The sequence below is a fragment of the Bactrocera latifrons genome, unplaced genomic scaffold, assembly GCF_001853355.1.
Source record: "Bactrocera latifrons isolate USDA-ARS-PBARC rearing strain unplaced genomic scaffold, ASM185335v1 scaffold_31, whole genome shotgun sequence".
NCBI lineage: Eukaryota > Metazoa > Arthropoda > Insecta > Diptera > Tephritidae > Bactrocera > Bactrocera latifrons.
Window position 1 is genome coordinate 137,986 of NW_017536741.1, and position 24,385 is coordinate 162,370.

General features: G+C 36.9%; 1 protein-coding gene across 18 annotated transcripts in view; it reads left to right on the forward strand.

Annotated features, from left to right (window-relative positions):
* The first annotated feature begins 2,211 nt into the window (after positions 1-2,211).
* The window catches only part of LOC108970805, a 28,037-nt gene continuing 5,863 nt past the window's right edge, over positions 2,212-24,385 (forward strand). For 5 of the 18 annotated variants that reach the window (XM_018936414.1, XM_018936424.1, XM_018936430.1 and 2 more), the window contains exons 1-9: positions 18,183-19,031; positions 19,688-20,034; positions 20,128-20,304; positions 20,357-20,479; positions 22,052-22,153; positions 22,214-22,393; positions 22,471-22,680; positions 23,481-23,680; positions 23,742-24,150. In XM_018936414.1, coding sequence (XP_018791959.1) covers positions 19,735-20,034; positions 20,128-20,304; positions 20,357-20,479; positions 22,052-22,153; positions 22,214-22,393; positions 22,471-22,680; positions 23,481-23,680; positions 23,742-24,150 — 1,701 coding nt within the window. In that variant the 5' untranslated portion in view covers positions 18,183-19,031; positions 19,688-19,734. Of the gene's footprint in view, positions 2,230-3,490; positions 4,109-5,355; positions 5,908-18,181; positions 19,032-19,687; positions 20,035-20,127; positions 20,305-20,356; positions 20,480-22,051; positions 22,154-22,213; positions 22,394-22,470; positions 22,681-23,480; positions 23,681-23,741; positions 24,151-24,385 lie in introns of those variants that run through there. The other 13 variants (XM_018936420.1, XM_018936423.1, XM_018936429.1 and 10 more) reach the window with 7 other exon arrangements.

Consider the following 24,385-nt stretch of genomic DNA (forward strand, 5'->3'; position numbering starts at 1 on the left):
TAAGCAATGTCCGTATTTTCGAAAGCATTCGAAACCTCTCCCACGGCGTCAGCTTAAAATTTCGAAAATGCAGCGCACTTCTGCACGCTTCAAACATCAATCAGTTGACAACAAGTCTGCAAATAGTAAAATTGTTTTAGAGTTTCCACATATACAAATACAAAATATAGGCCATAGTAAATGCACTACATACAAACACATGGATTTGTGCAAAAAAGTGTGCATTGTATGGCAATACAGTTGCGAGTAAAGGAAACCAAACTAGTGAGTAAGTTTAAATAAATGTAGTTTACATAAGCACAGCGAAGTAAATCATTCGAAATGAAAGCTGTGAAAAGCAGCATATAAAGAATGTATGTAAGTGTTGAGTAGTAATACCAGTAAATACTTCCGTATGTGACTAAGTTGATAACCTCAAAGGCGGGTGGGGACGCGAGCCGAAAATCGAAAGAGTCGTTTTTGTTCTGGATATTATAGTTGTGGTGAATACGGACTTCTATGTTATACTGATTAAAAAATTCAGCTCAGCAAGTGTGTACAAAGGCTTCTCAGCTGCTTACCCACTTTGTTTCCTTGCAGGAACCCACCTTTGTTTGTGAACCCACGGCGTACTATGTGTATTGTTGTATGTACTACATGTATGATTTTATTCTGAGCGATAAAAACTACAAAAGSCACAAAAGAAGTTGTATTAAACTAAAAACTTTGTCACATCCTTGTTTATAATAGATATATGTGTATGTAACACCACTAAACACGCTTAAAATCTAAGTAATGTAATAAGTTTTTAATTTAAACAAATACAGAATAAGGGAATAACGAAAAATGCAAACAAGAAGCGATGATTTTTTACAATTGACATTTAATTGATAATTTAGTAATAATAAAGTGTTGTATATACATACATACATACATGCGAAATCTACTTAATGCAAAGAATAAGAAGGAGAAGGAATAACTGCAAAATAAAGAAAACATATTCAAGACGATATACAAAGACTATCAAGATTCATATGAACATACACACTTATGCGGCACACCAAAAATTGACAAGTAGTTAAAATACAAACACGCCACTGAGCGTTGCATTTCCACACACGAATAAGTAACTCAGCATTTCGAAAGTAAAAAACGATTTCAAAGTAATAATTGACATGCATATATGCAATCCAATACATATGGTAATACAAAAGCAAAATAGACAGAAATGAAATAAAGCCAAAAAAAGTTTATGTAAAATAAAACAACAACAATTGTGTATATTTGAACAATTTGAATAAGGCGTGGGTTGGGAGAGTTGCTACGCTGCGGATGAAGCACTTTTGTAGGCTTGCAAGCAAGCACGTTGCGTGAAAATGCACATCATATCTCCCCACATCACATCACAGTTGTAAAATGAATATCAACAATCAAAATATATTTTCTACGTTCTGCTYCGGACTATAAAAGGCAAGTATCTTTAATAGTTTACCAAAAATACCAGTTTGGTTCGTTATGTTGAACTTATTTGAAACTTGTGAAGAGGTTAGGTGTATGCACTCTTAACGCCTGACGCTGAATGCCACAATTATTGATTAACTTCTGAAGTATCTATCAGTTTGCGCTAGTTCCTAGAGAAAACGGTGCATTCAGCTGTTACTGATAGTTCCTTCAGTTATTACATTAGTCTTTACTTTCACAACTTTAATTTGTATTTTTTTGTTATTTTCTTTCTATTTCAGTCGTAAACTTTAATTCCAGTAGCTTTTATGTGAAATTTGAAACTGCAAAATGCCGTTAATAACTGCAAAGCTTCTAGCTGCTGAAGTATATACCCAGGCGTTCATGAAATAAACAAAATGGACTAAAACGGTTAAATTTAACTTTAAAGCTCCGCACACGTCGCAAAGCTCAGCAATAAACTTTTTGATGATTTGTAAAGCTGTTAGAAAATAGCAATGTATGCGTGAGAGAGCTGCGAGCGCCAAAACAATTACATTGCGAGAATGGCAAAAAGTTGTGTGCTGTGAAGGGCGCATGTGGAGAACTGGGGCAAATAATGACGTGTTTTAAGCGAATCTGTGTGTGTAACCGTGCGAAGGSAGCAGGCAGCAGGCAGCTTTGCAAAGTTGCCATAAAAGCAGCAAAAACATTGAGTGAGTATCTGAGTGCGTGCGTGTGCTTGCTTATCTTATAGATTCTCGTTTGCTTGAGCAGACTTTAGTTTGAAACTGAAACTCTGCGAGTAAGGTACGCTTTGCGGCAAACAAACCTAACACAAATATACAATATAAGTGCTGTGTGTTCAAAAGAATGGAAAAGAAATAATTATAACAATAAAGCCAAAGTAGAGACTAACTAAAATGTGCGCGCCGTCGCTGATTTTCGGCAAAAATACACTTGGATGTTTAGTGTGTGTTGAGTGTGTGTGTGTGCTACGAATCGCTACAGTTTTTTGTATTTAATGTGTTCTAGCTTATTTCTGCGTTCTCTGCCCCCCACCCTACTACATATTTTCTGTTTGCCAACCCCCATTTGGATAGCTCTCGAAGTGGTTAAAACGTGGAATGAGTATCTACAACTATACAAAATGTATTTCAAAAATCCATCTCTGAAACAACAAAGCCAACATGCTATTTATTCCATTAAAAAAAAAATCGAACAGCTGATATCATCGTTGCAGCAGCCACCAACCACTATCCACTGTGCAGCAAGCGCCCCTCTTTTGGCCACGATTTGTCAGGTTTTTATTGACATAACAGCAAAGTGAAGGCACCATATTGATACGCTCGGTAGCCAACAAAAACCAGAAGAATGTGTACAAATATTTGTACATACATATGTACATATGTATATGTGTAAATTTGAAAATTAGAGAAAACAATAAAAACAAAATAATAATTATAAATCTGAAAATCCGAAAAATATACGATATATGTATGTACATAAGTATATGAATATGCTCGGTTGCACATAAGCACACACACACAATTCAAATGAAATACTGTAATCCATTAAATTGTATTTTAAAGAAAAAATTCAAAAATBATATTAAATGAAAGGAAACTAAAGTGGCTGCCGCCCAAAATTTTTAGCCATAACAAACAAATGCGCTATTTTTGTCACTCAATAACCATTAGCATTAGCGAATTTATAGCGACCGAATTCCGTTGATATGCGCAAGGCATTCCCGGGCGTCGTAGCCCACATGATAAGCACATTGTTTACTAACAATAAAAAATAAACGTTGAAGTATAGAAATTCATAATTAAAAAACATATACATATACATACATGTATGTATGTACATACATATGTATATGTAAGTGCAAGTGGTATTTTGAAGTGGAGTARCTTTTCAAACACCTTGTTGGTAAACAAATTTGTGTTGTTCCACGGCACTAATTAGTAATAAGAGCAAGAGTTGAATCTGCTGCCGCTGGCATAGTCAAATATTGCAATTGAAAAAACTAAATTAAAAAAAAAAAAAAAAATATTTCATATTCTTGCAGTAAATTTTACCGCGCGTAAAATTCTGATATCTCCATCGACTATACTCATGCAAATTGAACGTAAATTGAAGCAAACTTAATGCAGCCGCTGCAGAGGAAGGCACACTGAATTCATATTGACGAGTTCATGGCTACGATAGCATATCGTAATTGGTCACAAAAGCGATAATCGAAAAAACAAAAATAAACCAACTCCAACAACAACAAACGTCGAATATATGTACGCAAAAACCGAACTATTATAGATAGAAAAGCAATTTTTTTCGCAAAAATAAAAATAAAACAGTGAAGAGAAGCCATAAAATTTATAAGTAAATAAAGCTTACAAAATTCAACATAACAAATAATAGAAACAGAAAAGAGAACTCTTCAACGAGCACTTTTCCTGCTGTCGCGTTTCGATACGTGCCGTGGTGCAAATGTATAAGTGCTTGTAGAACAGCATCTTGTAAGCAGTAAATATAGTATATATACTGTGTTCACATATATACACACGTATGCGCATCGTGATCAGCGCGTCCTTACCGAACTCGCAGCAATTCAACTAGTGGCCTTGCTCCGTTGTACTCGCACAACGCTCATCCTTTCACAACGTTTAAGTCACAAACTATCAATCGAGTGAGTTATCCGCTTTGGCATACGCTTTAATACAAGCCTCGCTGCTGCCTCACTCTTTGCTCCATTACTTACTTATATACAGACTTATGCACATACCACTGCTACATCTATATATCTATAATTGTGTTAATAATATTATTTTTAGCTCTCATATATTCCCCACATACCCTGTTTGGAATTCGTTGTACAAAAATTTCGCTTAATTTTTAAAATTATTTATTTTTTAATACTTTTTTAAATTTGTGCTTTCGTGAAATTGTTTTTATTGTTGGAGAATACTTTTYACCAACGAGGAGTGATTTATATTCTTGGTAGATCGTTCTTTGTGTGAAAGGCATGATTTTTTGACATTTTATCACCGTAAATATATACGTAATCATGTGTATGACATGCGTCGGCTTGATTCGGTCGATGCACCTGTCAAAAATGAGAAGGATAAGAAATAACAATAACTGCAATGCTTAAGTGGAAGGCATACAGCTCTGYGGCTGCGCCTGAAATAACGGATTAATGCGCGGCAATAAAGATAGTTTTTGATCTTAAAATAATATTGGGTAGTCGAAAAAGCCTTTCGTATTTCTAATCAAACTCCAACTTATTATTTTTTAAAATTTATAATAAATAAATAAACAACTATGTACCTGTTTGGTCGACCACCTTTTGCCATTTTGCCGCTAGAGACATTATTCCATCAGTGTATCTCAAAATTTCCAGAACGGAAGCGAGCCAAACACAGTTGTGCTACAACATTATCTCCGTAAACTTCACAAATTTCATTGGTGGCTTGCGTGGCATTCTCCCCTTAAAGAAAAAACTAATAATAATATAGCGAATTTCTTCATTTTTGAACGGCTGTAACTTTTTTCAACTTCCCAAATTTAATATATTTTTTTGGTTAAATGAAGCTTAAGATCTCAACCTTTAACAAAACTATATGGTATGACTCAATGTGATACATAGTACTAGACATATGCAACGACATCTATTGACAAAATACGAAAATACTTTTTCGACTACCCAATATTAAAATAAGTTTACTGATGATATCCGAATTTACCGAAATTACGAAATTGGCGCTTACTAAATTTATTTGGTAATACATATCTATCTATGTATATGTATGTCTGTATCTGTTTTGACTAACTCCACTAGCACACACATATATTTAGGACGTTTTAACTTGTGTTTTTTTGTTTCGTATTGATTTAACAACATTTTCTAAACAACATTTTATTTAATTATTTTAGCATTGCTTTTGTATGAAAACCACAAATCGAATACAGTCCATAGCAGGCAGTTACATACATATATTTTRTGTGTTTGATATGCATACATGGGTACATATGTACATATATTGACAGCAAGCGTGTGGAAAAAACAATATTGTATTAAAAAAGTTTATCATATTTTTCATGGTTTCACTTGCTTACTGTCCATTTTATCTGCTTTTCCTCTTGTGCGGCTTAATTCGTGTACATTTTTATACACCTAACCACATGCATATACACATATGGATGAATGTACCTGAACAAACAATTGAAAACGAATAAAAAAAAACAAAAAAAAAAAACTAATTAAACTTTTTAACTCACCCATGAATAAAAATCTTTGACACATCTACAACAACAAACAACTGCTACGCATAAATAACTTTCAAAAATCGAAATTTTGAATTTGCGCACGACCGACAACTACACACTAATTAAATATTTGCAATAATACTTGGTACAACGCAACCCGTTGACGGATTTGGGCGCCTCTCATACGTCGACCTCGCTATGGAACACATTTAATGGCATGTAAGTAACTTCCTTTTTCTAAAAACTTTACAGTACATAATCTTATGATGTAATATAGAAGCTTWTGCATGGACAAAAGAGCAGCGATTTCATCGCTTAAAAATATTTATTAAGCTGCTCTGGTTAGTTATACTCTGCTCTTTATTACGCTTTCAATTCCATACAAACAGACTGCACAAGGAGAGTTTGTAAGAGTCATTTTCGGCTAAACTACCAAAACTGGGTCACGTTATCCRCTAACAAATTGCTTCATGATGAGCAGTCGTTAACAAGGAGTCCCAAACCGACTATTACCACGCAAGCCCTATCACTTACACCGTTGCCACCCAGTTCAAACACATGTAGATATATCATACATTTATATAAGCATTTTTTTTGCTATATCTTTATACCCACATGTACATATATGGGAACTCATTATAAGAGATGGAGTTACCTACGAAATTGTGGTTACGAAATCTAAGATTTTTAATACTCGTAWAGAGCAGGAAATATACACATACTTGACTTGTGGTTTTAAAAATTCAGTTTTTTGCATGGAAAATATTTAATTTGAAATTCTTTGGTCAGTTAGTTTTCTTTCCGTAATTATTTTATTGCGTTCCTGGCACACATTGTAGCGGCAATCTTCTTTCGTCCTTTTTGAACCCTTCAAGCACTCACAATTAGAACAAAAGCAAACATTAAAACTGATAATTTCCCTTCTCCTTGGTGTTCGAACAAGTTAAATTACTGCAATTGTCTCACATTTCTCCATATCTTTTATGCTCTGCGCCATTTATCCGTTTTTTCTTCATAACGCACACATTTTTCCTTGACTTCTTTTTCTTGCTGTTGTTGAACTATTCCTTCCACYATTCGACGCCACTAACCCAGTTTGCCACATCGACTTTCAGTTGTTGAAATTTCCGTATCGAAGGCAACTTAGCCCCAATTTATTTACKAAGTTCACATGAAAATGTGTATACTCACGTGCTACAGTAATAAAAGGTTCCTACTGTGTTGCTGGAAGCATTGACAACGTTCAAAGAATGTGTGTATGTTTTTAGACTCGCTGGCACCAGTGTTTCCGCTGCACCCTGCGCAAGCTCCGATCGGATTGAGCGGCTGCAGTCGACCGTTTTGTTTACAAAACACACCACTTTCGTCCTTTGGCATCTACTAACGCAAATATATTCAAGTTGTATAGGTACATACATATGTACGTATGTATGTATGTACGTAAATACGAGCATTTCCCGGTGGTACAAGAATTTCAGTTTTGATTAAACATCAGACCTTTGAGAATAAATATGCTTACTTCAAATTCGAAAAATATTTTCGAATGATTATGGTTTTGCTTGTATACTAAAAGTTAATTCCTTCTAAAAAAGTAGAAGTCACTAAAAACGAAATATCCGAAAGGGCTGACGAACGAATTAGGGCGAGAAGAAATGCTTTAAGCCCATGCATGATCGCGAAGATCGTGTGCAAGAGTCCCTTAGGACAYACAGAATGGGCTTAAGTAACGAYGATACTGAATGTGCAGCGAAGTAGGCATGAGGGAAACGTTGGAATAGCGTCTATGACTCTGTCCAGCACTATCTACACAGAGAACCTCCACATGAATGGCGTGACAGTATAACTTAACCTTCTCATTAGCTATATTAGAGTCAAGGCTTAACTCATAATAATTAGTCCTTTGTAGACGTGTCATCAAATCATCTGTCATAATGGTCATCTGTCAATACAAATTCTTTATCGACGGCCATTCAAAAAAGCCAATTGAGCACATCATTGCCTAAAAGCAACTAACCTCGAATTAGTATTCCTTACTTGTGCATTCAATTGTATTTGTTTTGCTCTGCTCGCACTGTGTGGAATGTAAGCTATGCAAGTAGTTGTTGGATATGGGCATCACCTCAGTGATCTCACTCCAATTGCCTCGCGAACGGGCAACGAATCACATGATCGCTTTATTACTTTATTTATTTATTTTTCTACTTTTTTATATTATTTTTATTTTGTTTTTCCAAAGACAACATTCATTTGAATTGAGCTCAGCATTTAAATTGGCAGTCAGAAGAATAAAAGTCGTGAAAAGGTAAAAAAGGATCGATCAAAGCGATCTCGTACAGACAAATATGGCGGATCAGCAACACTCATATATACAAATCGGTGTTCAAATATATACTTTCGGTGACAAAGTGCAAAAAGAATTTCGTTATACACGCTGTCCATAGATTAAAAGTGTGTAAAAACAGAAAAAAAAAATTCAAAAACCGTTAGTTTGTTAACATACAATATTATMGAGAGTCTTTCTTCAAAGGGTTTCGAACAGCTTAGTGACTGCAGAGCTTTGCCGTAGTAAACGTAGAACCCATGAGTTTCTTGCTTTGCCYAGTTCTTTCCTCAATTTATCTACAGCGTCGAACTTCCTTGGGACAGGTAGAGGACAGTTGACAACTTTTTTTAAGTACTTGATTTGCTCGTAAAATACGGTATACATAAATGCCAATAAATCAATATKCATATACAACTTATATAGCCTTGTCCTCAACCGAGGCGTTAATAGAGTAATTAAATAACTCGTTCGTATTAAATATGGTATATWTGTATGTATGTATGAATACACCTACCGATGCAGTGAAGTGTCTGCTACAAATGTAATGGTATTCTTTGCTGCACATATGTAGCGTATTAAATTTTTATAAGGAGCATGACTCTCAGTTTTTGCTTGGCACTCTGTTCTGACCGTGACAGAAGAATAACACGAACTTTCCGTGTCATTCCTAAGCATTCCAAAGGTTGCAAGTTCAACTGAGCAGCGGGAATTAAGCATGAGAGCATATTTGTGCATGTCGATACCCGGCAGGAAAATCAAATCATAAATATTTTGACATAAGGAAGTCATAAACAATTCACTTTTGGAGCTTTCACACAAGAGGTGACTTCGCGAACAATCACAACTTTATTTGRTTACGAGATCAAACAGGTATACATATGTATATGTATGTATCTACAATTATAGATTAGCATGCATGCGCTTTGAACTCGGGGAAATTATGTTTCCATTTATATTTGCCATTTGCGTGCAGCGAAAATTGCGACAAACGCTCGATTTTTCAATTATAATCATTCCATGAAAGGCGCAGCTGAGCGTTTGTACAATTTTCTACATGCACACATTCAAAGGTGGTATGCTACATGAATGTGAATGTGTCAGCGAGACCCAGTTTCCGCTTCCGTTGTACCTACATGCATATATGTATATAATAGGTGTTTCTGTTTACACTGTGAAATGTGTAAGTGACCAAGAAGAGACTGAAAATTATTGGCTGCGGTGATTGCAGCAGCGTGGAGCTGTCTATTGACATGCTTATATGCCTGTATTTGTGTTGTCTCCTATGCACTAATAATATGCCAACGCTAAATTGGAGAAATTCTATTTMTTGCATATTTTTGCAGCATTTCATCAGTTGATCAGGATTTCGAAAGAAACTTCTTACTTGCTACCTAAAATTACATGAAAGTGTGTGTGTGTGTTTGATGATTATAATAATAGTTGGAGATATTTATATAATTTTATACACGAACTAAGTAATTGACGAACAGGTTTCAGTAATAATAGGTAATCACGAGATAAACGCGGCAATTAGTTGGACTGTGTAGACGCTGTACTAGTAGAATAATAAGGGAGCAATGTTATTGGCCGGACTTACAGAGTATAAGCTTGGCTACTTGAAAGTTAGCAGCAATGAAATATTTATAGTTTCTTTGATGTATTTTAAATGTACAGTAAGACCTCGATTAAATGGAACATGCCAAACTAATTATTTTCACACAGATTTTATGCAAAGTAGAGTAATCTATTTCTATATACGGTGTGTATGCATACTTTAGTATATCTATTGGGTAGTCGAAAAAGTCTTTTCGWATTTTGTCAATRGATGTCGTTGCAGTCATATGTATGTATATCTCCAGTGACTGCCGAAAAGACCTTTTCGACTACCCAATATATTTGTAACATACATATTATACATATACATATGTACATTCATATCTAAGTATAAGCATTTTGTTGACTGCGTGCATGTGAAAAATCGAAGTATTACACAAACACAAATTTTTAATCTCAGAAGCAGTCATTGCATCGTTTTGTCCTCGTTAAACCACTATATAATGTATATATATGTATATATAAATATAAATATGGCTTTACATACATATCTATATGTGAGTGAGTTTACTTATTGGCCTTTTTGCATTGTCCAGCGGTAAATATAGTCTTCACGCAAACGAAGTGGCACAAATGATTACTACAAATATCAATGAAAACTCGAATCCGAACTTGCATCTATACATACGCGCATACATAAATACTATATATATGTATATGTGTATAAAAATACTGTTTGTGTACTCGTATACTGAATTACTTGTTTTGTTGTGTACTTTAAACTTTACACCTGTAACCGACTTGAGCGATCACAAAATGCATCAATGTAAATTTCCAATGGAATTATTAATGACTGCAAAGAGACGGCGGCATAAAATGCTAAATAATTAACTAGGGGTTCAATACACTCCGCGACCTTACGTGTGTGCGGCGTGGGCTTGTTCAGCAAAAGCTTTGACAATTACTAAGATTATGTAGACCATGGCGTAGAAACGGGGAGATTTTACAAAATTGGCTGTGTAGTGATTGACTACCGCAAAGGGGTTGCTATCACTCCCATTACGCTTGGCTTATACGCAACCACCCAGTCACCACAAAAAATGATAGATAAAGTCGGCTCAAGACCAAACCGAGTTATGATCCCACCAACTACTTAAATTTGCATTCCTGAAATCATGATTCCAAAACATTAAAATTTACGGTATCAAAAGTTATGACTCAAAGAAAGAGCGCGCGCTTCGAAAGTTCTGAATATCGAGTTAAGCACTTATTCCTTGTAGATACTGATACGCTTATATRTATGTGTATGAATGTACACGTACATCACCCAACCAAACGGTTAGGCAAATCAAATTGGGTGAGTTGATATCGATTTTTTATTATGCTCCTTAGACATACGAATGAAATCAGCTATGTGAGCAGCTTTTCGCTCGGTACTATGCAATTTGCAGTGCTCGTATTGACTTGCGGCATGTTTACGTAGCCTATTTCTAATGAAATTGGACAGACAAAAAAAAATCGTATAACTCATAAATGAAGTCATACAGCACCCCAATAGRTTTGTCAGAGCACATGCCAGTTGTTATGAACTTCCTTTTTTCCTATCCCCACCCTGAGTTTTTTAATGATTCATGAGATATTGTTTCATTTATCATTTGCCGTTTTTATTTGTTGAGATGGGCCTAATATTCCCGATTTATAAGTGGCTTGTGTGTGGTATATTGAATTGGAATGTGTGGTTACGCATACGCCCCGTGAACGTTGCCTCCACCTAAATATTAATTAATTTCCTAATAAACGCASAAATAAACTAATAAAATGCACACTCGTGCGATTGATAGCTTTTGGTTCAAATGATGGCCGATAATGCTAAATATATTTAATATTATTTYCAAAGATGACTCAGTGAATGATTCAATTATTATTGAATATGTAAACATTGCCCACACACTTGCATTCGTTCACAAATCAGCGCGGAAAGCATTGATGCGCGGCGTGGCAAACAACTGGACATGTTGGAGCCGCCAAGGGAGGGGGGTGTTTGTGTAGCTGTGTGAGGGTTTGAAATTAATAATTTTTGAGAGTTTCACAAATCTGCGTTGTGGCCTTGTCGCATGATTAAGCACATCGTTCCGAGGGCTGATCTTGGGCGAAGATAATATTGTTGAAGCTTTGACTGAGAATTTGTTTTTGTTTTTAGCTGTCGTTCTTGTCGTGCTATGTAGTGGTGTGCTGAGTTTTTGTCTCACATTTTGCTAAGCTGTTATTATTGTTTTAATAAATGCATGTGATGTTTGATTTATTTTTATGTACAAATGCGTTTTGTTTCGATAAAGTTATCTAATTTGACTTGCTTTAGAAAAAAAAAAAATTATTTTGAAGTCATACCCCATTCGTATTCGTATTCGTATTTTCGTTTTCTAAAATACCAACCTAGCTTGTTGTTGCTCAAATTCGTTCGCCTACTTCGTCAGTCACCTTTCTAGCAGCGCTTCAATATTGCCTATCAGTGTAGCGGCCTAGTCGCTAAGTATTCTAAGCGACAAATCTCTGTCGGGCTTGTGAATTTGTAATGACTCCGCTGCTTGCTTTTTGCATGCAGCAGAGAGACGGCGAAACGTTAAAGGTTTAAAGAACTTTCGAACAGCACTAGTTGAACCTCAYCTTCTTCAGTATGTAAACGGCGCGTTGTCACTTCTTAGCTGTTATTAAATTGATTCAATGTTAGAGCTTATACCCATGCACCGTTATKTTATTCGCGTATGTTCGCCAGCAATTATTTTGTTACACTTTGTGACTGTCATTAATGCAATGCACATGTACATACATATACCCATATTCGCACACATATGTACACAAAAGCATACAAATGTTACTGTGTGCACTTCCTTTGCCAAGTTTCCACTCATTGCGTTCAGAGCCGTGCAGACACGTGAAGAATTGAGCTTTGCTTGCACTCGCCATGCTTTTCCTCCCTCTACTCGCCACATGGACAACTGTCGGGCATTTCTGGAGGCCTTAAACCGTTTTGATGGGAATTTTCTTGCAATCGGTGGATTGGCTGATGTGCTGGTTGATAAGCGATGAATAGCTCGCAGTGATGCATTAATTGCGCTCCAGTATTCAAAATTGCAAGTCTTGTTGGTGTTTTACATATTCACATGTGGACGTACATACGTATGTATGTATGTATGTATGTATTATTATGGAGACAGAGCTCATGGTTATGCGCGCATTTAAGCGAAATTTAAATTGAATAAATATGTGTATGTACGTACATACTTATATACAAACGTATATATTTTTGTATCTACACAAATGTATGTATGCGTGTATGAATGTCTGTATATATATAATCGCTTGTACGTAATGAATGAAGTTGCTTTCTAAAGTGAAACTAGTCGAAATGAACCTCTACCCTGCCCGCCTCACACAGCGACACAGCCACTGGGCCTAATAAGGGCTAGAGCCATAGTTTCATTATTCAAATTAAGAATCCACTAACTTTTACCGCAACACTAATTTCACTTYGACTGCAAGCAGCTGCTATTAGATCAACGCTTCATAACTACACTCGCACGCACATTCTTATACTTGTGGCAATTGTTTTCGTTGTTGTTATGCTGTTTTCATTTCGTCATGGCACAGTTTCGAAAAKAAATGTAATTTGAGTTGGCACAAAGAGTTTGTTGGCTTAGCTTGGCTTAAATAACGCGCCTATGGCTATGTACTTTCGCATATGTTCGTATGTGTGGTCTACAGTTTGTGTGTTTGTRTACGTTTGGTTTCGTCTCAAATGTTTTTGCTTTCTTCTGCGGTTTTCTTGAATGACGCAACAAGTAGCTCTGCCTAACGTTAACGTGAAGTYTCAGCTGCCATCGCTGACTCGTCGCTGCTGATTGTTGTCGCTTTGTTGTTGCTGACACACACACACAAATATGCCACTGCTGGCCCGGTTGTTTGAGCCGAATGAGTGATGAATGACTTTTGCGATTTATTTCGTTGCGTTGAGTTTGACGAGAATAAGCAAAGAAAATCGAAATTTCACAAGCAAGAGCAGATCGTAAACAAAACCAACAACTCGAATAGAAGAGTGAGAAAATGCAACAACGCAGCGCCGTTGCAATAATCTAAGCTTCGCTTGCGGTTTTGTGTGTTCTCATATGCCAAAGCAACTCTTTGTGCATACATGTACATACATATGTATGTATATTTGGAAGTATACAACTGTATYTGCTGGTATTTTCGCGTGATGACGTGATTTGGGTGTGTTTGTCCAAAAAATTTCGCGAGGTGATCCCGATTCGGTTGAACCTCACTTTCGCGAAGACGAGCGCAATTAAAGTCSACGCGTTATCCCCAAGTGGACTGGGGTGGGGAGTAAAAAACAAAAACAAAAACAAATTTTATGTACGTACGTATGTACTCATGAGCAGCACATAGATTTATAACATTGTTTTTAATTTAATTTAGCTCGTAAGCTTTTGGGTGTGCCCCAAAAATAGAACTCACGCCAGTCCAGTTCACACCGAGGTCATAAATGTGCAAACTTTGTTGTTTTTTTGTTATTGGTACACGGAGAATTGGCTCACATTGTGCGACGCCGCTCCTCTTTGTGCTCTAACCCGATAAATACAATGTACTCTATTATGTCAGCACTTTAATTATTCAAAATATAAAGTACTTAAGAATTGCGAAAGGGGAAGCAGAAAATAAAAAAAAAAAGCGAAGATCCAAATGACGAATGGTTTCAGTCCCGCGAACTTTCGCACCCATGAACCGTCGGGTGAAAGTCTGACATACAGTCCGTCAGCAACTGCGGATTAGCAGTCGTGTATTCGTTTGGAATAGAAAGGAGTTATGAGCTTTTTTAGTCTAAAAGAGGTTTATGTGCTTTAATGGATGCTATAGAAGGATCTACTGCGTCTACATTGTTTTGTTTTGATTTTTACGCATTAACAATATGTTAAAATCAGATCGCTATGTGTTTGTCTTTACTTACAGTTCGTTTGGACATCTTAAGTAGCTTCATATTGGCCTATTGACTTTATTGGCGGCGTCCCAAACGTGACCAGGCCACATATGTATACCATATATTTATGTACATACATACACACATGTATATAAATATTTGCATATTTTTAAGTTTACTCACACATATGCCTGTGTGTATGTTTTTTATTATAATAACTCTTTCAGAGAGCGGTGCGCGGTTGGACGTGAGTCGAGCATTTTCACATCTCTCCTCTTTACTTACATATTCGCCATTGTTTCTTATTTTTTATATAAAGTTGATTTTCATGCTTAAATTGTGTCTCGGTAGTCTTGTTCTACGAACTGTTGTTCCCATTCATCGTCAGCATAACGCGCTTTTACGCTGGCTTTGTGTAGTAAAGGCCATTAGTCTTCAAAGAGTGTGAAATTCCTGCGATCTCAGCGAAACAATCAAACCTTTCGGTTTTGAATGTAACAATGGAAGCGTTTTTAACATTGATTTTCAGTACACTGTTGGAAAAGACAGTTATAAATGAAATTTCTGAGTTTGAAAATTAGTTACACTTTTATTTTCTTGTTGATTTGATGCTCATTTTCTTTCAGTCCCCCCCTGTTGTTGTAGGAACACAAAATATTTGGCTTTCGAAATTAGTTTCCTGCTGCGCTTCGGATATTCGTGGGGGGCTTTAAATTAAAATTTGTAAATAAGGTAATATACGTCGTCGTAATGACATCAGAGTGCAATGTCGACCGGCACCGCTAATCTGTCTGCAAAAGTATGAGCAGATATGCATATTTGTATGTACATATATGTAAATCTGTATATGTATGTACTGTCACGTTGAGCGAATAGTGACCATTTGTTTTCATTATTACAGTAGTCACTTGCGTGATGCTTCACTTTGGAGTACTGCGAATCGAACGTACAACTGGTATAAATGTAATGTATTGTCATGGTAAAAGAGAAGGAGGAAAGAAAGCGGTTAAACGAGTTTAACGAGATAGAAAAACATTCTCGGGTATTGAGTTATACGTTCCGCAGGGGTACAGACAGGGTACATCAAAGACGACTGTCAACCCACCCTACATGCTCGTATCGTATGTTTATTGTGCGACAATAATATTATATTTCATTTTTCTAATGGCTCAACTGTCAGCTCCTTCATAATCATGAAAGACCTTTGCTAGCCGTTCGGTACCAAACGAGCTTTTAGACAGAGTGCGTCCCCGTGCATCCTTTACATATTAATGCTTTAACAACAAAAAAGCTTTCAGCGCAATTTATACCAGCCTAGAAAAAGAAGAGAAAGAGGTTGGTCTTGTGATGAACGAGGGCAAGACAAAGTACCTAGAGATTACGTACAAAGGCTCSCGGTGTCTTGGGAACTACTTTGGCAGCTATACATTTGAAAAGGTTAAGGACTTTGCATATCTTGGAACCGGAACAAATTCCACCCTATTATATCAGGCAGAAACATGGACGATGACCTGAAATGAGAAAACACCTGGCGCATTTGMGAAAACTGTTGAAATATCTTTGAGTTCTACGTCGGCACGGTTGGGCCAAGCAGAAGAATGACAGATGTACTCAGCATCTATATTTCCCAACAGTGTTTTTTCTTTSCTAACGGTATGAAAAAGATTTCAACAAGAGTCTTACTTTGATACTAGCTGTTGTGGGACGATGAAAGCTGTTTCTAAAAACGTGTTAATGCTATAATATTTCATATTATTGTTATTGCTAAGAGAATGAAATAATAAAACTCGCTGAAGACGTCTCAGCTTCAATTTATATTTCGTTGAAATATATATGTATATCGAGATATACATATCTATATATAGTATATATATATATGTATATATTTGTTGTATATTCGAACAGTAGTGCCTGAGTTTGTGTTTAAATATTTATTTATTTGTTATTTGTTGCTATTGTTGTTGCATGCTGTCTGCAACAAGTGCCAAATTCATTACGGCCATTGCTCATTCATTCAATATATCATGTAAATTGTTTGTTTTACATCAGGCAAGCATCTWGTGTTTAGAAAAAAATAATTCACTCACAAGAATAGACATTTAGCTGAAAGAGATTTCGCAGATTCCGTTTGGCAGCGCGCTGAATTCGGTGCATGCACAAAGTGCATACAAACTTCGATATGTTTATATTTGCATATGTAAATAATGTGCATACACTGTTTGCAATAAAAACTGTGCAATATGCTGCTGACAGCGGCCAAATCATCTGCTTTTCATTTTCAATATTAAAATCCAGCGAATTGGTCATCATAAGCGAATTCATTCAGGCTAATAGAATTAAACTATTGAAATATCAAGGCAATAGATTGACGAAAAACATCCTACTTATATAGCTTTCAAAAATATTGGTAGCAGAGACAGATTAGCAAAAGGTCAAATTGGCGGTTGAGTTTTGAATTAGAAAACACTCTTCAATACCATTTGCATATATGTTCTTGTTTATATGTGTGAATATACCTACATATGTGTAAATAAGTAGGAGGGCCGTTTATTTAGAATTTTCAGCGAAAATAGTTTACGAAAGCGTGATGTTATTGCTTAGCATTCATTAACTTCTTGCTTTGGCATCAAACGAAAGCCATTCCAACTGCGTCCAGAGAGATTCGTTTCTTAAATAGTTTTTGGTGTTGTCATTGACGCCGTGTGAGCTATTTTAATGCGCTTGAAATTAATGCCTTTGTGGGAAAAACTAAATTAACATAATGATTGTTGTAGTTGTTGCTATATTGGCACACGCATTGACTAGAGTTGCACTAACGCCACGACGGAGTGCCGGCATAAATAGTCGAAATGAAAATGCTTCTATATAAAAACTCTGGTGAGTCCATTATTCACATAGCAATATATTTAGTATAAATTTAGAAGCGTAATTGTAGAAGCGAGAATACTTGCCTGTGTCGTGCGTCCTAAGTCAGCTTAGCCTTCGCACATACATACATATGTACAAGATCTGGTTGTGCACCCAATTACGTCATTTCGTGTGAGCAGCCAACGGTGATGTCGGCAACCATGCGGTAATAGAAAAAGTCACACACACTCATACACACAATGTAAAATTTATTTTCGATTTTAAAAAGTATGACGTCAAAACTGAGAAGGTGTAAAAGTGGCAATAGTGCCACCCGCTTCCGACAGCTGCTACACACAAACATCCTGTTGAACAACAAGATCGGCCATCACACACACATGCTTACACGGTGTGAAAGAAAGTTCGGTGTAGTGTGAACAGATGGTGAGCGTCTGCGGTTGTTGATTAGCTGTAGCCGCCGAGTGTATTCGTGAATTCAACGACATCCTCCTAACTTATTGCTTATTGGCCATTGCGTAGTGAGAGATTTACAAATTCAGAAAGCTTTTCCGTTTTTCCAACGCACAGACCAGAGCGGCGTTTATCTCTTTGCGACGACRCTATGCCCCACTTCGGTTCGCCAAAGCAGCCGCGAACTGCCAGAAGTGTTATGCTACTGGGAAGTGGCTTCTAGCTCCATGGGCAATCTCTACCGGCTGTTCTCCTGATGCTTTATGCTCGCAAACTCTCGACTGCCACCGACTGTGACGGATTTCGGCCGATCTCCTTCAAATTTGGCGTTCAGTTTGGTTTCGCTTTGCTTTCGAAAGGTTTTTAATTTAGCTTCGTTCTATACTCCTCATTCGGTTCGGTTTCGCTTTGATTTGGTGTAAAGAAATTTTGTTAATAAGATAAACGGGATTTCTAAAGCGATGAGCGATGGCAAAATGTGATTGCGATTTCTTTATCGAAAAAAATTGCGGATTAGCCTCAAAGCATTTGTGCCATAATTACTTGTGTATGCTAAGTCTTTAGATATATAGACGTACATATGTATGTATATCCATAGTGCTCAAAGTGTGTGCTCCAGTTTTTCTGATTTCCAAAATAGCAAAACAACACARATTCGTAAAATATTTCAATTGTGAAAAATTCACCAGCTAGCGTGCTATAAATAGCCAGTTGAAATCTTTTTGGCTTCCATACCAAATTTTCAGAATAAATTTACTCGCTGCGAACCCCATACACTTCGGTCATTTGGCCGAGCACTTTTCGTCCATAGCATTCGGCAAACGAGAGTTTGGTTATTTTCGCAAGTGAAAGTGTGGTTGTGTGTGCGCGTGTGTTGGAGGATCCCAAATGGGTTTTAACAAACACCACCCATTGCTCAAGTGAAAACCGCAAGTGCTACAAGGCCAAAGATAAACACTTGCTTTGTATCGAAAATAAAGACTTTACGCAAATGCACTGATAAACAAACAAACAAAAAGCGGAAGACGATTTAAAAAATCTTATGAAATGCGGGAATTTTGTTAAATTCGTTGAAATGTGATTTTGTTTCTTCGCTGTGATTTTCGACATTTTTAATTTCTTTGAATTTGCTTATTCTCTTTGACTGGAGCTAGGAAGTTCACTTAATTCGGCACGGTAAATATTTTTCTTCCATTATATTATTTTTACATTTGACCTTATGGTTACCTTTAACCCAATATTTGTATAGCCAATAATGAAAATACATATTTTAAATAAGTTTTTGTGTTCTTTTTTATTCGATCCTTTAACATMTACTCTTAATCACAAGCCTCCGAACGATGTTTTGTATAAAGTCCGTTAGTCGTTCGGAGTCGTTCGGAGTCGACTCAAAACTTGTGTGGCTCTCTTTCAGATATATCAAAGTKAGGGTGGGTTTGAAAGGGATTGGTAGATTCGTCATGTTGGTGATTAAGGTTGGAGGTAACGGATGTTGTTGTTGTTAGTGTGGGGAGTAATTTCAGGACATGGTGTCGAGTTGACAGTACTTGCCCGGATAAAAATCCGAGTCCGATCCGGTTACTTAGACCCGAGTATCATGGGAACGGCGAGTTAACGGTTGTAACTTACTGCTTTTTTGCTACCGATTGATGTTATCAGTGCCCTAAGTATGTTTTGAGCAATACATAACGCATCAACTTCAAACAGTTTAGCGAATATTACTTTTCTAGACATTTTTAGATATTATAGAAATTAATACTCAAACTGTCATATTTTCAAACATGTTATATGGTGGACTTAACCAAAAYCATTGCTGTTATGTCTATTTTCAGATATGATGCGTAAAACTTGATTTATGCATCTGCCATCGCATTGAATTATGGATTTAGCAGATCAAATCGATGATTATATTTGTTCATTTGAAGGAATTGGTGATTTAACAATGGACTCACTAGCAATGTTCATATTTATTTGGGCTGTATTGGCCCTCTTCTTAGTATGGCTGTGTAAATTTTTATACAATAAATATGTGGTAAATAACAACAACAAGACGCCGACAAGTCAGAGCAACAGTCGGCAGAGCAGTGTGGCGCCCGGTGCTGCCAGCACAGCGAAAACTGAGGCGAGCAAACGACTATCCGAGCCGAGAGAAGTGATGGCAAGCAAGGCAGATTTTAAGGTGGGTACGACAAAATCCCCCAAAGGCGGACCACAGACTGCTATCTTAAAATTGTTAACAATAAGCGTTTGTATATGTTTTTGTTGTGATTAGGACTTAGCTGCCAAACCCGGTGGTGCTGCACGTGGTCGCGCGCCTGGTGGTGGTGCTGGGGGTGCAGCTGCTGGTGCTGGCGCACGCCGCCGCATGGTGCGACAGGGCTCTACYGGACCAGAAAGCCGCAAAAAACGTTATGTCCCGCCACCCTCCAACGTTGTTGGACCCGAAACAGTAAGTTGWGCAGCAGACATGAGTTGACAATATAAATTTATTTCCAATTTAGACTTCCGTTACTTGGACCAGTCAAGTGTTCCGTTGGCTTTACAGCGATCTTGTGATTGTCAACGAGCTGCTAACCTCTTGGGTTATAGCCTTAAATGAAACGCTGAAGAAATCGATGGAAGAGGTAAGTTGCCAAGCGATGTACTAATCAAACATTAATATTCAAATAAACCGGATAGTCTACATTTACAATTAATACAATAAAAAGGAACACACTTTAACATCGTTGTGTATAAATGTATGTATGTAAATCTTATGCAAATTGTGCAGGGCTTAATGCTATATACATAATCGCTATTATTGCTGGGAAAGTAAAGCTCGGTATGACCTCATAAAACGCCAGCTTATCGATTTATTAAYGCGCCAAATGTGCCACTGTGTATTATTTCGCAATTAAATGAAATTTAGGAAAACAGACTCGAGAACTTCATGGGTTATTAACATTGTGATTTACATGCCTCTTTACCTGTGAACTAAAAGCCCGAGCGAATAATAGCAGACAAATTATTATTGGTAAAAAAAACAGCATGCAGAGCATAAAATTAGATTCCCATTCTATTTCAAATTTGTTTCATATTAAGATTCTTCTTTTTTTCAGTAGTAATGATTGTAGTTCGTGACGTCATGATTTGTATATGTACATATAATCACGATATGATTGACAGACAAAAATGTTTTGATTGATATATGAAAAAATGTGAACTATGCCCTTGAATAGAAACAGCTCCATCGCCTTAAGCCAAAGTGCATGAAAAGTTCATTAATTATTTACAATCGAAAAGAAGAGTCAGAGAATTCCAGTTATGCTTTTATAGCTTTTCTCATCTTTCTAAAGCGTATTCCAAGCAAACTATGAGATCACTTAGCTGATTTGTTTTGTTTTGTTGTTGCACAAATACGTGTATATTCCGTCGTCATCTAACAGACACTCAAATTGAGTCACGCATTACGTCAGACATATTTTAATACTCGTATATGTTTTATATGTATATAAACATACTATTTTACATTCATAAAGACGCTCGCCCAATTTAGACTCATTTGAGTATTACTTAGAACAGAAAGAAAATCAAATAAAACCGGCTTATAAGAAGCATTCGAAGAAAGCAAAAATCGAAGYGCAGTTTAAGCAATAAAATTCAAATAAACATAAATGTATGAAACGAGAAACACCAAAACYACGGCAGACAATTTATATATCACACACACTTACATACATACAAATTTATATTGTTGACAGGCGTGTAGATATGTATGTATACACACATGTAAAGACACGAAATGGATTTAAAGTTRACCTTGGCCCCTTGGTGCTGAAAACATAATAAAGAAGAAGAAATAATATAATATAATAATAACAACAACACTGAAAACGTAAGTCCGGCGATAAAAGCTGCAAAAACAATTCGAAGAGGCAAAGACCAGAACGACATGAAATTTTTAATATAATACATACAAACAGGTCTGCATATATACATATGTACATACATATTAATATTATAAAAAACACGCGAAGTAACAATCATAAAGTTGGGTTCACACAACAATATTATAAATGTTTGTAAATGTTTCACAGTTGTCATTGTTTACTGAGAGGTACTAACTATTCAAACATGCAATRTTAATACCAGGGTACAATAGACCACAGGTCGCAGGAATGACACTTCCTTAATATGAATTTACTTATTGCTTTCAGCATGGCGTCGCAGTGGAGGTGGTGCGCGTGCTGCCCGACAGTCCACCACCCAGTTTGAACAATATATTTTGTAACTGTGATGAAACGAATCCATCGAATATGGTAGGTTTCACTGSGCARCAATCCTTCCAAGACACATTAATATGTCTGTCTATTCCWCAGCTGATCACATTTGATTGTGATGCACAGCCGGTGCTGCAGGTGAAGACGTACCGCCAGAAGGCCGGCAAGGTTGACACCTCGCACTACAAAGTGACCATATCCCGCTTCCGTGCACGCATGGCTACCGCCATGAACTACAACACACTCAAGGGCGAGATGAAGGTGGATGGCTATCCCGATGTGAGTGTTGCTGCTAGTGCTTTTTAAATTTAAGTAAATAAGTAGAAACTAATTTGTGACAATATTTTTGTGTGCAGATCCGAGTTGCCATGAATAGTGTGGGCGCAATCAAGCCAATGGATCAAGATGAGCAGCAGCTGCAAGGAGTCATTAGTGACATAATCACCGCCACACTGCGCGACACCGTCTATCCAGTCGACTTTTCGGTCTACGCAACTTGCCCACGGGCCGAGATCGACCCGCTTGACATGCCTGTAATATATCCCGTCAATTATGATGCGTTAGCGGTGAGCGTCAGTACACTGAGAAGAAACATATTCATAACTACCAAATCTGTATACGGCGTTTCCTTGTTTTGCGTTAATTTCATTTTTTAATTGTTTATGTTTTTATAAGACACTTTCCGAATCATTAAACGATTGGCAGTGACAAGTCGTACAGATTTTGCATACAAAGCTGGTATGTGATTACAGAGGTACACCACTCTACACACATACAAACATACAGTTAACAAATATTTGGCATTCGAGTCGATCGCTCCAGAGTTTGTAAAAATTTTGTGTCACAACATAAACACTGTTATTCTTCTCATCGTTCTGCCCACTTCCGCGCATTGCATGTTTAGAAATTGAATAATTGTTGCAGCCTCAACATTGTTGCCGATGAAATTTGCCTTTTGTTTACTTAACAAACATTATATTACAATTAACAACAGTTCAAAGTCAAAATCACTTTTTGAAATTAATTTTCAAAAGTTAAGTTCATTTTTGTTTTTGCTTTCTCTCATTTCAGAGGGCTTATCAATATTATTATAATTATTGAACATAATATCGCAACTGAATTGTTACAATTTCCAAAAGATAAAACCTAAATTTGTAAAGAAACTCGCATATTGTACCGAAAAATATTCACATACATGTAGAAATACTAGTTATSAAATAAAAGGCAAATTTCATTGCCTTCGTAAACTGGAAAACATGCTTAACATTGCGCACAATTTCCCGCTCATTTTATTCAACAATTTTTCTCGTTTCATTTCTCTTTCATACTACACCAAAAAAAAAAAAAAACTGAATACCCTTTATAGCCAAACTTGGAGGGCTCTAATTTGTCAGGTATGCAGCCCATGATCTCTGGTCGTCGTTTGTTGGTAAAAATTGTGAAAGGTGAAGGGCTGGCCGAAGCCAAGGACCCCTACGTTGTGGTGGAAATGGACGAACCTGCACAAAAGAATCAAACCGGCGTTCGGCAGGGTGCCACGCCTTATTGGGATGAGCATTTCCTATTGTAMGTRCTTACGCTTCATTTTTTATAMCCGATTGTTTGATTTTTMTTTTGTTTTCTTTAGTGAATTGTCTCCACAATCAGCGGAGATTTTATTCGAAGTATATGATCGGCCTGCTAATGGCGTCGAAACGGCCAAATTCCTCGGTTTGGGTTTGGTGGGCATTGATGAGCTGGCCGTGGGGCCTGCATCCACACAAATGTTGACACTGCAGCCGCGTCCGTATGAGACGAATCCGGTGAGTGGCACCATCACTGTGGACTTTGTGTTCATTGAAGGTGCCGAAATACCCGCTGGACCCAAACCGTACAAACTGAAAGAGGCCTTGAAGATCAGCACGCCAGTCATTAACCAGCACATGAAGAATGGCGCCGGTTTGGCTGATGCGGCTGTGCGCGCCTTGCARGATGGCGCACTCTCCACAACCGGACAACCCAGCAAGAGCACACTAATTATACATAGCGTCCAAAGGGTGAGTTCTAGATTTTCACGTTTTTTTTTTTTAAATCTCATTTAAGCCTTTAGCTGCCTATGGAGAAATGGTGTGCTTTATACATACAAGTATTTCAGGCAGAGACTCATATTAAATCGTCTCAAATCTCCGCCCAAGCAATTGATTTAATGTTTTATTTAATTTCGAATAATTTCGATGCTAAATTTGTTTTTTGTTTTTCATGTTGCTCACTCCCGCTCTCTCCACCTTACGT